We start from the raw sequence: 14,039 nt of genomic DNA on the forward strand, positions 1-14,039 counted from the left end.
TGTACGCTATTTGGTATCATAAATATGGGGCATGACAAGCAAGTCAGTGCAGCAATTTATTCCAACATATTTAAATATTCATGGAAATACAGGAAATCAGACAAAAACAGTTTGTTCATATTTGGTATGACCGTCTTTCTTCTTCGACACAGTTTAATCTCTTAAAGATCTCCATATATAAGAGAAACCAAAAGTTTCTCATTTGGGTTCATCGCTCCTCAGTCCTGTTTCTGCTGGTTTCCAGTACAGTTAGACCATAACTGTACTGCCTACAGCCTTTCCTCTTTCTCTTCCTTAAAAAATGGTTTCTTGACCACCACCCTTCCACTGAGACAATTTCTGCTGAGGCTTCAACGAACAGTAGATCAATCAGCTGCATCTCTCAGGTCTTTGCTGGATTTATTCCCATTTCTTCAGGATATAGCTTTCAGAGACTATCCATCTGTTCTAGTCTTTTAGTCTAGCCCAGTTTCCTGATATCTATCTAGCTATGTATCTATATATATGTAGACAAATACATAGATAAACATTACATCATCCTCATTGTGAGGTTATGCTCTTAAAGATAAAGTTCCTGCTCTTATCGGTGAGATTAGAGTGAAAACAAAAGTGTGTAATACATGCAATTCATGCGTAGGTTAGAGCATGAAACTTGTAAAAACCTGAGCCTTTGTAACAATGATGCTTGGGTCTATATGGCTGTGACTGTGTAGGATGTTTAAGAGATAACTGTAGGAGCTGACAGTGGAGATAAAGTGATGAGGGAAACTGAATACTCCCACTAGCAGCAGGGCAATCTGGGAAAGGCAAACAAGAACAGCATGCTGTTCAGATGTGTCCTCTCGTTCTCTTTTTGTTCATTCCAACCCGTGGGAGGAGAAGGCGGAGGAGGTGGAGGAGGAAGACAAATAGGAGGAGTGGGAGCCAAGGAGGGAAACAGGCATCCTGATCACAAAACTTTATCTGCCTATCTTACAGCTGGAGAAAATTACAGATCAGGGCGGGGAAAGCTTTGCAAACACTGAATCAGAAAATTGCACAACACCTCCATCACATCCATCTCTGAGCGTTGGTTGAGTTTGAAAAATTGCACTCATCTTTTGCACCTAAAAACACTTCTAAGACATTCCTGCAACTTAATGATAACTTGTATCAGCGCCGGTATTGCAGAGCATCCATCACATCAACAAAGAGAGACTAGAGGTTATTTATAACACCTCTCCTACAGTCCAAATCCCTCCCTGAGGCTCAGACAACATGTGTCAAGAGAAACCTGACAAATGCAGCCAGGTGCTCTCCCTGAGTGTGTGTGAACAAGTGTGTGTGTGGGAGTTAGAGAGAGAGGAAATGAATGTGGGGATTTTTTTTTTTTTTTTTTTTGTTGCTCAAACCCGATATATTACTTTCCGTGCCTGGCCATCAGAGCCAAGCCCAGCAGGAGGTGTGATATGAGGACTCTCAGCCTGATGTCCAGATCCTGCCAAATCCTGGACGGATCTGCCACCTAAATGTAGCACCTAAAATCTGACAAATGTTTCCAAACATTTGCTGAAAAGTTCAAGGTTACAACAGAGAGTATAAAGGGTTCATTGATTTAAGTTTAATCTGTTTTGTTTTTTTTGTCCAGACAATGAAAGGTTTTCAAGATATCCATCCATTTCAAACATGAAACATCTCAGCAACATTTTGACTGACTGAAGCAGATTTTGTGGCAGACATTTATATACCCCTCAGCTATCTCTCTGTGCATCTCTCATCTCAAAGGTTTTGCAAAATATATTTCCACCAGCTCTTATTTTATTGTACCTTATAGCTTTCTGATCCTCCAGATTTAATAATCACTTATTAGAACACTGGAACGTGTTTTCAGGCATTTCTCATCTGGTTGCACTCACTAAGCACAAAAAAGTGACAAAATAAATTGCATTCAAACCCTGGCTTCCATCTCACCGCTGTACAGATGGCTAATAATTATGGAATGAGGTGGGTGTGAACTGTTGGTTGCACAGAGTCACAGAAAGGCTGCTCTGCGATGCCCCAAGGTGGGGCGGGAGGGGAACGCCTGACCACCTCACAAGCAGCTGTGCATATTGTTGCATTCGGGCGTAATTAGCAAAGGTTTGCATACTAATGTGCTAAATTAAGATGCTGGACGTGGTGATAGGATGCTGATTAGTGCAGCCTCACAGAACCACATCCGTGGCCTTTTATTCCAATCCCCGTTTATTGTTGTAAATGATTAATGGCATTGTTTCACCACAGTCGGAAATGGTTTATTTTCTCAAGTCGTTCCTAAACAGAAGGAGGGGAGGGTGCAAAGAGTGTGAAACAGACTAAAATACAGTTGAATTTCATTCTTATAAGGAGCCCCTTGTTACTGAAACTACCTGAAGTCATATTAACAGAGAGGAATGCTTGCTAAACTCGTTAATTTGGCTTACACACATGGAAAAAAACAAGATTTTTTATTATTTTCCCAAACATCCAAGCCCAGGCTCGGAGGCCTTCCCGTCTCATTAACTACCTTAGAGCAGAGGCTTTCTCGTGGGCTTGGAGAGGCCGACTTATCCCCTCTCTGTGTGGTTTTTGGGGAGCTGGCTCCCATACAAGCGTTCATGGCAGCGGTTCATCGTTTCTGCACACACATACACACACTGGATCCTTATTAGCAATTACAACGCCAGAGGGTCTATTTATACACATCTGCTGAGACAGAGCACTGCAGCGGTAACAGATACATCCAGCAGCACTAATCAACTCCAGCCCAATCCCTGTAAACAAGATGAGAGGGCGGATAGAGGGAAGAGAGGAATAATGTACCAGGGGAAGGAGGAGGGGGAAGGCGGGAAGACAAAAATAGGAGAGGCGGCATAATGGAAAAAAGAAATTAAGAGGGGAAAGGTAGAAAGAAAGGGATCAAGGGGTGAAAGAGGTGTAGATGAAGACTGGGAGAGTATCTGAGAAAGACATCAATAATCAGTAACAGAAGTAAGGACCAGATTCTTCTCACAATAGCTGTTCCAGCTATTCTCCTGCTACACAGTCATTTAAAGGAAAACTGAACTTCTAAATTAACATATACAGCCAACAGGCTGCTTTGGGATCCTCACCGGGGATAGAGATGACCCTGATTTACCCGATTTGTGCAAGACTCATTTTACAAACTCCCCACACCGGATTTTATTTTGCCAAAGCCAGTTCAAAAATGATAATGGGAGTGTGGAGGATTGTGATACTGTCCAACTGGAGTGTTTACAGGTGACCACTTAAAAAAATGAGGAAAATTAGGTGGCATTAATAAGGCTAATAACAAACAATAGTTTGCTGTTTATTTCACTCAAGGTCAAATTTTTCTTGACCTTCCTTGAAATGCTGGTAACTGATAAAAATAAAAAAGGCAAGAAGTTTTTTGGCTTTTTAAGTAGTGCAGCCTTTCCCTACCGTGCTACTACTGCTGCTGCTGCTACTGCTACTACTACTAAAGCCAATGCAAGAATGTCTGCTCCACATTTAGTCAACCTTTCAATACTTTTAGAGGATTTGGGAAGCTTGAAAATTGATCTTTGAAAACAGTGGCTCAATATTTTGGGAAATACACTAATTTGTTAAATTACAATCAGGAGCTGTTTAGCATAGCTTAGCATGAAGACTGTAAACATGGGGAAACTGCTAGCCTAGCTATGTCCAAAGCAATACTGCGACTGCAACACACCTCAAAGAAGTTAAATTAAATAATTTTAAATAACAGAAAATTTTTTTCTACATGAGGTAGAGGAAGAAAATGATGGGAACACCTTTCGAAAAAAAAATCCATATACTTTTTAGACTTATCAAATTTAGCATCTTAGCTGCTAGCGTAGACAGGTTGTGAGTCTATCACGGGGCTTAAACAGAGAGACTTAAGTGAAAAACAATGAAGATGAACAATACATTAAAAGTGTTGAAATAGCCTTTTCGTTGTTGAAATGAAGCTAGCTTCCTCACTTATACACCAAATGGAGTTTGAAGCAGGGGACTTCCTGTTGTGTGGTGCATGTTTGAAGTTGAAGGCCTCAGTTTTTATGCTGAGCTATACAAACTGACGGCTGGCTGTAGCTGGACAAATATGAAAGTGGTATTTTTCCATCTGTTTACACAGAGATTAGTTGTAAGTAGTTCAGTCAAAGGTTATTTCCAAATCTTATATTGCTGTGTTTAAATAATCAGAGGCCTAAAGGAGTCGATAATTATCTTAGCTCCTTTGAGCTCCTTTTGCAGGAGGGTTTTTTCTCCTATGATTGAAACTTTAGTCATTTTTAGCCATCTTTGCAGTATCATATTTAAACTTGGAAGCAATTAGGAAAATTGCTTTGTTGAAAATTGCTAACCTTGACTGAACTACTGCCATTAGAGCAAGAGAAATCCCTCTTTCTAACGGAGGGGAAAAAGTGAACAACTCATTTAAACTCCTAACAGTTATTAGTAATTACCTGCAAGGGTCAGTTTTTAAGTGAGTGAAAAGTATACAGTTGATTTCCTGTTCTCATTTTTTGTCTTTTAAAACATCCCACTAACAGGTTTAGCAGCTGACGGCAGGCTGGACATTCTACCACATGTTCACAGGCCGGTGTGGGTGTAAGGAATATTTTCACAAACACACCTTCTAATTTCTTAGCAGACCAGTCCTGTAGGAAAAATTGATGTAATGTTGGAGGAATATTAGCGTGCTGCCAGAGGCATAGGCCTATGTATAAACTGGTGCGCTCCAGATTATGATTTCCATAGCCTCACACATCTGATACAGATTCACTGTTAAGCTCAAGGATGTAAAATATCCCTCCTGTTCTTCAGTCCCTGCTCTCACGCATTGTCCTTTTTAAACCCCCTTCTAGAAACCGGAGGCTGGATTTAGTCAAGTAATGTACAAAATTCCAAAAAAGCTGAGAAGCTGTATGAAATGTAAATAAAAGCAGAATGCATTTCTCTGCAAATCTCATAAACGTATGTTTTATTCACAAAAGAACACAAAAAACATTCAAAAAGCTATAAGATTTCACAACTAATGAGTTTAAGTGGTAAAATGTTCTTTTTGCGCATAAAAAGAGCACATCAAAGGGAGGGTCTCAGAAGTAAATACTAGGAAAAGACTTAGAATATATCATCATCTACAGTATATAAGATCATCAAAGAATTCAGAGAATCTGGAGAAATCTCTGTGTGCAAGGAGCCCATTAAAATTATCAATGAACTTCACTCAGTCATCCATAAATGCAGGTTAAAGCTCTATCATGCAAAGAAGAAGCCATATGTAAATAAGACCCAGAAACACTCCCATCTTCTCTTGGCCAAATCTTATTTTAAAAGGACTGAGGCAAAGTTGAAACTGTCCTGTGCAGCAGGATGGCTTCATAGTAGAATCTGAATGCTTAACCGCACTGCCTGCAGTCCAGACCTGTCAGTCACAGCATCACAAAATGAAAAATACAACAAAGAACACCCAGGACTCTTGAGCAGCTAGAATCTTATATCAAAACAAAAATAGGACAATATTTCTCTCCCCAAAGTCCAGCAGCTGGTCTCTTCAGTTCCCAGATGTTTACAGACTGTTGGGAAGAGGGGGATGCTACACTGTGGTAAACATGGCCCTGTTCCATCAGTTTCATAATGACCTTATATGTTTCTTAAAATTCAACATTTTTTCAGTTTAAACATTTGATATGCTGGGTTTGTGAGATCTGCAAGACACTGCTTTTCCGTTTTTATTTACATTTCACTCAGACAACCGAGCCAAACTCCAGAGTAACATAGTTCAACAACACATTACGAAGAAAGCCATGAAGTTTATTACAGATATGACAAGAATCATGATTTTTAAGGTTTCCAGATATTTTTTAGCACAAACATCTCTGGTCATGTCTTGTTTTAATGTTGTTGCCTCTGCACTTTGATTTCAACCACAAATAAAGTGTTGCTACACTTTTTGCTGTCAGTCATCTATTCCTGCTTTTTCAGGTGGATGACAGGATGCTACAGATCCTTGCCATGACCTCACCTTCTGATTTTGTGCTCCACCAATCATAAAAAATGGCCTTCAAATCGCCTCCAGCTTTTTAAACAGGGACAGGTCAACGTGCAGCGTTTTGCACTGCCACCAGGGGTCGCCAAAGTCAATAAAATTTCAAGAAGATTTTAATAAACATTTAGAAGTTAGAACCTGCTGTGGAGCTTGTAATTAATTTTATGTGCTGTTCATGTTTAGTAATAATTTAAATTAAACTAGAAGAATGGCAATTATGTGTTTTATTTGTATTAACATGTTTTATTTTATCCTTCCTTTTCATGCTGTCAACTGCTGCGGATCCCGTTCACAACAACTGGATCTTTTCCAAGAATTAGTCCATCTTTCTAGCGGCATTCCCAGGTCTGTGTGTGCATGAGCTATTACAACTGTGAGACAATTATTTTCCAGTCTTTAAAAGGTTCATGGGTCCAATTTTCTTTTTCATGCTGACACAGTGGGTCTGTGTTGGCAAATTACCCTGGTTTCCACCGTGACAGAAAAAAAAAACAAAAACCTGGAAGCCCTTCACTTTAAGTGCTGTGTAAGTCAGCATTAGTGAATGTGTACTGCCTGCACTATGCTTTCTTTATGATCAGCAAAATTATTCGCACTTTAATAAATTAGGCCTCAACCACATGAATCATATATGTGCCGCTGGGAGCCAGGAATAAGTCTGCTCATCACTGACTGCATTTGATGCATGTTCTTTTGTTTTTGACAATGCTTATGGTCACATTTCAGGCACTAAAAGCTGTTTACCATGAAGCTATAAACTTAACTAAAGCTGCAGATTTCACACAAACATCTGAGGGCATCACAACCACAAAGATGTGGTATTTCCTGTGCAGAAAGCTGAGAGGGAAATGTTTGAAGCCACAGTGGTAGCTATTATTATCATCACAGGAGGCATTTAGATGCACAGCACCCCACTATACCAATTCAAAGAAAAGTAACCCTACTTATTCGTAACTTCCAAATAAAGTTATTCAAATGCAGGGAACCTGCTTCGACTTTCTTTTCCCCTCAATCAGATCATTTAGTCTTCCAATGCAGAAATGAAGCACGTTTTCACTGCTTTATACTTGTAAACATCCATAAGCGTTAAATAGATTGGCTTGATTAAAATAAAAAGTTTCTGCCTAAGCTTTTGATCAATTCTTTTCTACTGTACCTTCATTATCATTATTGGACTTTACTGAGGCATATCTGGCTTGTAAGTGCTTCATATTTTTATTGATTTGTTTAAATATTGTTTCTAATAATGTCTGATTCCCTTTTTCTCCCTTTTTTCTGGATATTGACTGTGTAATAGCGGATGTTTACTGCTGTATGCACAACGGATGCACTGGTGGGAAATTCTTAACCGGTACTGATACGGGCATCTAGTTCAGGACAATTTCAGAATAAATTTACATCTGTTAATTCGAGTTTGGTGGTTTTAGAGCAACATATGTTCAAATTCAGATAAATCTTTTTCAGGGAAGGTTTTGCATATTTCAGCACAACAATAATAAACTGCATTTATCATCTATTACAACAGCATGGCTTCATAGTAGAGGAATACAGGTGCTAAACCGACCTGCCTGTAGTCTTTAAATGTTGCAAAGATTTGTTGCATCATGATGCAAAACTTGCGACAAAAGAAGACGCAGGAGTGTTGAGCAACTAGAATCCTAGACAAGACAAATATAGGAACACATTCCTCTCCCAGACGTCCAGCAGCTGGACTCCTCAGGTTTACGGCATGTTTTTTAAAAGAAGAGGAGATCCTACACAGTGGTAAACATGGCTCTGTACCAACTTTTACAAGACATGCAGCTGCCATCAAATTAAAAAAATATGCAACTTTTTTCTTTAAATGGTGTCTGTATCGTCACACATCATCTCAACTTATTTAAAACTGGGTTTGTAGTTTGTCAGCATGGTCAAGCTTGCTAAGTGCAGTACAAGACTGTAAATAAAAGATCGGCCTACTGTAGCTTCTGGGTCTGAAAAGCTAATTCCATAAAACTTATTTTCTTTTAATACCCTGAAGGGGGCAACTCTGAAAACTAAACATTTTATGGTTCAGCTGGTCTTCTTCATAGAAATACGGATGTTTATATCATACTAGATTGCAATCAATCCCTGATAATGTCTCACTATCATGCAGTTTAACTGGAAAATAACAAGCGCTTAGACAGAACCTTCAGCATGTATGAGCAGGCTGTTTTTACACCGTGTGTCGCAGCCAGTTTGGAGGAGAAGCAGAAATAAATGACTTGATTGCCAAACATCCTCTGCATGCCTTCATCAGCTGCCTGAGTGTCTGAGGCCTTGCTCGAGATTTTCCCCTGACAGCGAGCCTCTTTGTTTAAGACAAAAAGGGTGACAGCCAGACTGACGGACACACTGCTCATCTGTTGTGGCTTATTTGTGTCTGTTGCCACAGCAACCGTCCTGCTGCGATGGCAGAGGGAGAGAGACGATGGTGGCTGCTCTGCTTTTCAAGGGCAAAACTCTGGAAACCAAGCGGAAATGTGCGGCGAGCTGCAAAGACTCGAACCGCCCATCTAACCAGCAGCCTGGTCAAGGTTCAGGTGTCGATTCCTTTCAAAAGCCAGCTACTAAAATGGAAACATTAATGCTGCTGGGATGAAGTCATAACTCACATTATCTTCCATTATCATAAAACGGAACGAAAACAGGAGGCTGATGGGTTATTCTTCTTGGCTTGACCTGGTAATCAGTGCATCTGCACTGCAGTGGGCATTTATTTTTAGCTGTGGGTAAGGCTTTACATCATAGGTTGGGAGAATGTTGATAACAAATCTCTCTTTAATGTGTCATCCTGTGGATTAGCAAGTTTTGTGGGTCCAGAAATAGACCTTTCATGCCATCGAGTTCCCACTCGTCTTGTGTTTTCTGTCACACATTTTTAAAACGATATCATTTAGAGTGAGAAGTGCGAGGAAAAATACACAAGCTCATCACAATTGGACAGCTCCGCCTGCTGATGAAGATCTTCTAATCCAAACAAAAGTTTATCATCGCGCAATAACTACTGCTGTGTGTTGTATCTGACTGTTACTGGCTTTTATTCCAATATGTTCTCCTTATTTTCCAACAGCTAGTTAGATCTCCATGCATAGGATCAATTAAAATTTGCAGAGAGTCAATGAGCAAAAAAACCAACAAAAGAAGCGACACAAATTTTAAAAAGTGTTTAATCAGACTGACCGCCCTAATAAAAAGATGAGACCAGAGGACAGTCACTTCATAATATATAATGGGAATGCAAAAATCAGACGACAGAGTTCAAATTCATAAAATAAAAGAACACGCACACAAAATGTGTCTGAACGAGAGCGCGGTTTGTTTGCTGGTTTTGATTGTGACTTCTGAGCATGCTGGCTTCTTCCATGTAGTTTCCAGGCAACATTTTCACTGCAGGGCCCCTGAACCTGACAGAGACGCCAAGAAAAACACACATTAGAAGGAGCAAAGTACAAAAAGGGATTTGCTTACTATCTTTGTGTATGAAAATGGCATGGAGACTATAGGAGACGAGCAAATGTAAGCAAATGAATGAAAGGACGATGGACGTGAATACCTATTTATTTATATGTGTGGCTCTCAGCTCCACCGCGTCCAAATCCTGGAAGGAAGAAAGACAGAAATTAAAATTTAAAAAGTGATTAAACATTGGTTAAATGGTTAAACATTACAGGAATCTAAGACAGAGCAAATCCTTTCATTTGGTTTGAGAGTTTAAAGAGACATTTAAATGTTTTACTGCATGTGTGATCAGCTGATAAGTGTGCTCCGATAGGACCATTTCTAGTCTACACAACACAGATGCAAAACATTATCCCCAATCAGGGCGCAGCTCCTGAGTCTCAGTACCAAAGGTGACTGCGTCTGTCTTTTATAGTTTTTTGATTGTGCTGTTCGAGAGGGGTCGGAGCGAGTTCAGTTATTGTGTAATCTGGATTATTTGAGCTGAATGCGCTTACCTTTAGGTCCGAACAGAGCAGCGTAGCAGGGTTTGTTACAGTAAGGCTTGCCTTCATGCTGTAAGAGGCAAACATGTGTCAAACCATCTGGAAACAGTAAAGCTGTTACTGTGCATGTCTGCATTATGAGTGTATTTAGAAGGTGGTTTTAGTAAAGTAAAACACTTCAACGCTATGCAGATGTGATAAAACCGTGCACACAGGATGTGAAACTGCAGGATATTTTCATGTGATTTGACTATCTCACCTCTGCGTGTGAACCTGGTGAAAGAGTCTTGCTGCACTTCTCACATCTTAGGCAGGGCCTGTGCCAGTCCTTTCCCAGTGATGTCACCTTCTCGGCTGCAAAGCACAAAAAAATCAAATGTAATCACAGCGGACTCTAATTTATCCTCACAAACACACATAGTATCATCTGGAGAGGACACGGAAGCTTTCCACGATAACTTACTGGGCCGGTCACAATCTGAGGCGCATATGGGGTATGTTAATAATAGGTATACATATTAATTCAGTGTCTGTTTAAAAGTTGGGTGTGGTACTCGAAGCCCTCAGTGTCCCTGAGAAGCGTCCCTCATAAACCCTGATATAGCCAGTTTTTATCAGATTGTCAGGGCTGTTCTGCACAAAGATCCATCATAAGGACTGTAAAAGTGGGAGGGAACCGTACTCAGCAGAGACCTATGTTTCATGTATGGAGAAGACAAGTCACATGCTAACAATTGGTCGAATTGCAGCCAAGAAACTGCTCAGGTTCAGCGAGGGAGACCTCGGAGCCATATAGGGGTAACTGAAGACAAGATTTTCTAAAAATTAAAAAGTGAGAAAGGACAGCGGATGCACGAAAGAATGAAACTGTCAAAATGTCAGGAAATGACCTATTTAGTTCCCAAGAATAGCCCGATGTGGCACGAGGTTATGCAACAGATGGTGGATGCAGGGTGGGGTCAGCCTCTCTCTCAGGCCAACTCATTGAAAATTTTTCAGCTGAATGCGGTGGACAAAAAAGTCCGACCATGAAACAATGACCGTGCTTAACTTCAAATAACAAACCAATGCGCTGAGCAAACAGTGGCTTGACAGTGATGTAAGAGAATATAATGATGCGCATTCACGCTCCCTTGATCGTGTATAAATCTGATAGTCTTATTGTTTTGTGCGACAGCTGCAGTATTTATTTTACCTCATAATATGACATGAAATTAGGCGAGCCAGACAGAAGAATAACGAAGTTCGCTCTCAGCTTTGAATCTGCAGCACGTTGGAGCAGGTCCAGCATACACAAACATGCAAATCTGAATGGAGAAACGTACCATGGGAGAGAAGACTCACCCACTTTTACTTTCAAATCATTTCCCAAATTATCAAGGACAGGCTGCTATGCTAAAAAAGGAGAAATAAACAGGGCATTTTAAGCACTTAGAGTTATGAGAACTTTTTTCTGCACGTGTTTATAAAAGTACACTTATTTAGCGAGTTAGATGAGAAAGCAGATAACAGCCCGCATTTATTTCTGTCCAGAAAAAAATAACTAGCTGCATAGCCGAGGCTCTGGCTTATTAAAAATATCCGTTATATGTGGGTAAATTAAACACACAAGACTCAATGTTAAGCTTTAAAGATGCATGCACAATCTCTACACATCCTAATCAACACACTGCCCTGCTCCCAACAGCGGTCCTGCAGCACAAAGCACGAGTGTCTGAAGTTTCCATCAACAGCAAAGTATTTGCTTCTTTTTTCTTTTGACTTGGACCTCCATCATTCAGGCAGGCAGCGGTAGCCTGATCGTTTCCATCTGAGAGCTCGCTGACGTTAAGATAGAAGAGCAGCAAAAGAGATGGAAAAAGATGCGAGGGGAGTAAGTGCAATAAAGACAATCGCACACTGATGTGGAAAGGAGTGAGACAGTTGTGCAGACAGTTCAAGACAACGAGAAGATTGTGAGCCCACACAAAGAAGGCAAAGCTTTGTTCTAGCTTTCTTCTCCTTCGGCTGGAAATAAACTTTTTCTTTTCCTAAACTGGGGGAAAAAAAGGAAAAAAAAAATAAGCCATGTCTGGCTGGCTTGTTCTGGCCAAAACAAATTGGTTTGCTTGTATTGGCCAAGAGGGAAGAGTTTATCCATGAGCAGGGAGAATGGAAAGTCACACGGACCATCCATCTGACTGACAGTCCAAAGACTCGTCTTTGTATTTTGCATTGGCCTCAGCTTCTATACATCTTCCCCAAGAGAAGATTTATCTGTTGCGCTACTGAGCAGGAGACAATGTGGTAAATGGATTAAGACACAAATAAACATGAGCGAGCCCCCCTTTTTCCTCCCCAGATGCTGTAACTGGTCCCTGCTTTGATAGCATTCTCACAAGATAGACGGGGGTGTATTTAAGCAGAGGAGAAACCTGTTTCCTCGGGCAAGTCATTATTCACGGAACTCATCCCTCATTAAGGAGGACAAACCACTTCCACCAGGAGCAAAGACCTCAAACTCTAAAGCAGTCTGACAGCAAGAATGCTTCCAGAGTGCAGTGACCTGTTAAAACTGCTTTTTATCTGTGTAACTATCTGATTACATTTAATTTATTATTTGTGACTGTCAAAGCTCAAGTGTATTCAGTATAGATAATATTATGTATTACAGGTGTTAGCAATAATCTAATAATTCATCCTACTTCGTGCATACTTTGACTTCCTGTAAATTGCGTATTTTTGAGCAATTTAACTGCTTTTTTAATGCTAAACTCCTCCAAAAAATACAAAACATGCACCATTTCTTATTTTCTAAACTTAGTAGCAGGTTATTAATATACACCAGGAAAGCATTATATACAGGTTTACTATCCCCCCCCCCCCCGTCTAATATGCAAGTGAAAGGCATGCGTCTCAGTCAGTCTGTCAGACTCTTGGTTTCCTGTATCGTCCTTTGTACAAAAAAGCCACCAGTTTTTAAAAACTAGAAAGTCCCGGATGCTTCTCACAGTGTTAGTACACGAGTAAAATTGTAATAGAGAACTCAGATCTTACCGAAGTAAACTTCCTTCTCGCACTTTGGGCACTTCGGCATTTTTGTTGCAGCTGTGAGTGATAGTCTGGAGGAGAGAGCAAAGTCTTGATAAAGTTTCCTGCAGCTGTCACCGGCCCACCTGTTAGCTCTGACTGACCACGCCTGCCCTAAAGTGCAGATGTTGCCGCGCTCCGTGCTGCATTTATAGCGCAGAGGAAATAGTTCGACTGTTTTTTTTCCTGCAGTGGGAGAGGCCTCAACCACGTTGTGTTGAAGAGACGTGTACGTGCAGAGCACATGACATGAGGAACCGAAATTAAAGAATGATTTGCACATAAAGTGCATTTCTTTTTGCGCTTGTTATAAAACAAGGTTTTGCTTTGTCCCTGATTGTGAGCTGCAAATTGAGCATTTCTTCTTTTCAAGGTCACATGAAGAAATCGATCAAAAGTTGCTCTGTTTTAATGTTGTATAATTAAATAAATATAATCATGTTACATTGCTGTTCTCTTCTCCTTAAACTAATGAGCGATCAGTTAATTAGAGTGTAGCATTTCATACCATAACTGAATTATTTTAAAAACACGCTGAATTATTCATCCCCAGAAAATCTTCTGTTCATATTTAAATCTTCGTGTCCACTTAATCTCTCATCTCCCTCATTTAAAAACTTTAAAAACAATGATTGTGTGACTTGTAACTCCTATAAGAAAGAAACTAAGTATCAACAAAATGTTATCCTGAGAAATCTCCCACACCTGAGCTCCTTCTCTAAAAGGAGGGTAAAAGGGGCCTCCTCATTGTCATCATCATCGATCTGTTTGACACATGGCTATTCACTGCTGGCTGGCAAGTTAATCCACATGATGTATAATCCAAGTCAAGGTGCACACACCTGTGCACGAAGAGCTTTGTGTATTCAGGAGTGCAGGTTTTCTGTGGCCATTATAAAACGTATGTATGTTCTCTTTGGAATTACTCTGCGCAAATAAGTGCCATC

General features: G+C 40.2%; 1 protein-coding gene across 1 annotated transcript; it reads right to left on the reverse strand.

Moving 5' to 3' along the window:
• Positions 1 to 9,228: 9,228 nt before the first annotated feature.
• On the reverse strand, positions 9,229 to 13,229 carry crip1 (cysteine-rich protein 1). Its single transcript, XM_085143986.1, has 5 exons — positions 13,060 to 13,229; positions 10,283 to 10,377; positions 10,036 to 10,093; positions 9,633 to 9,677; positions 9,229 to 9,483 (listed from the first exon to the last, which is right to left on the reverse strand). The coding sequence occupies exons 1-4, from the start codon at positions 13,097 to 13,099 to the stop codon at positions 9,637 to 9,639; spliced, it is 234 nt and encodes a 77-aa protein (XP_085000112.1). The 5' UTR covers positions 13,100 to 13,229; the 3' UTR covers positions 9,229 to 9,483; positions 9,633 to 9,636.
• Between the last annotated feature and the right edge of the window lie 810 nt (positions 13,230 to 14,039).

This window comes from Neolamprologus multifasciatus, chromosome 19 (genome assembly GCF_963576455.1).
Source record: "Neolamprologus multifasciatus chromosome 19, fNeoMul1.2, whole genome shotgun sequence".
In the NCBI taxonomy this organism is placed as follows: Eukaryota; Metazoa; Chordata; class Actinopteri; order Cichliformes; family Cichlidae; genus Neolamprologus; species Neolamprologus multifasciatus.

Coding starts and splice junctions, on each gene's coding strand:
- crip1 (XM_085143986.1), bottom strand. CDS start 13,099: ATGCCGAAGTGCCCAAAGTGCGAGAAGGAAGTTTACTTCG. Junction 10,094..10,282: donor CACCAGGTTCACACGCAGAG/GTGAGATAGTCA, acceptor TGCCTCTTACAG/CATGAAGGCAAGCCTTACTG. Junction 9,678..10,035: donor TGCTCTGTTCGGACCTAAAG/GTAAGCGCATTC, acceptor TCTTCCTTCCAG/GATTTGGACGCGGTGGAGCT.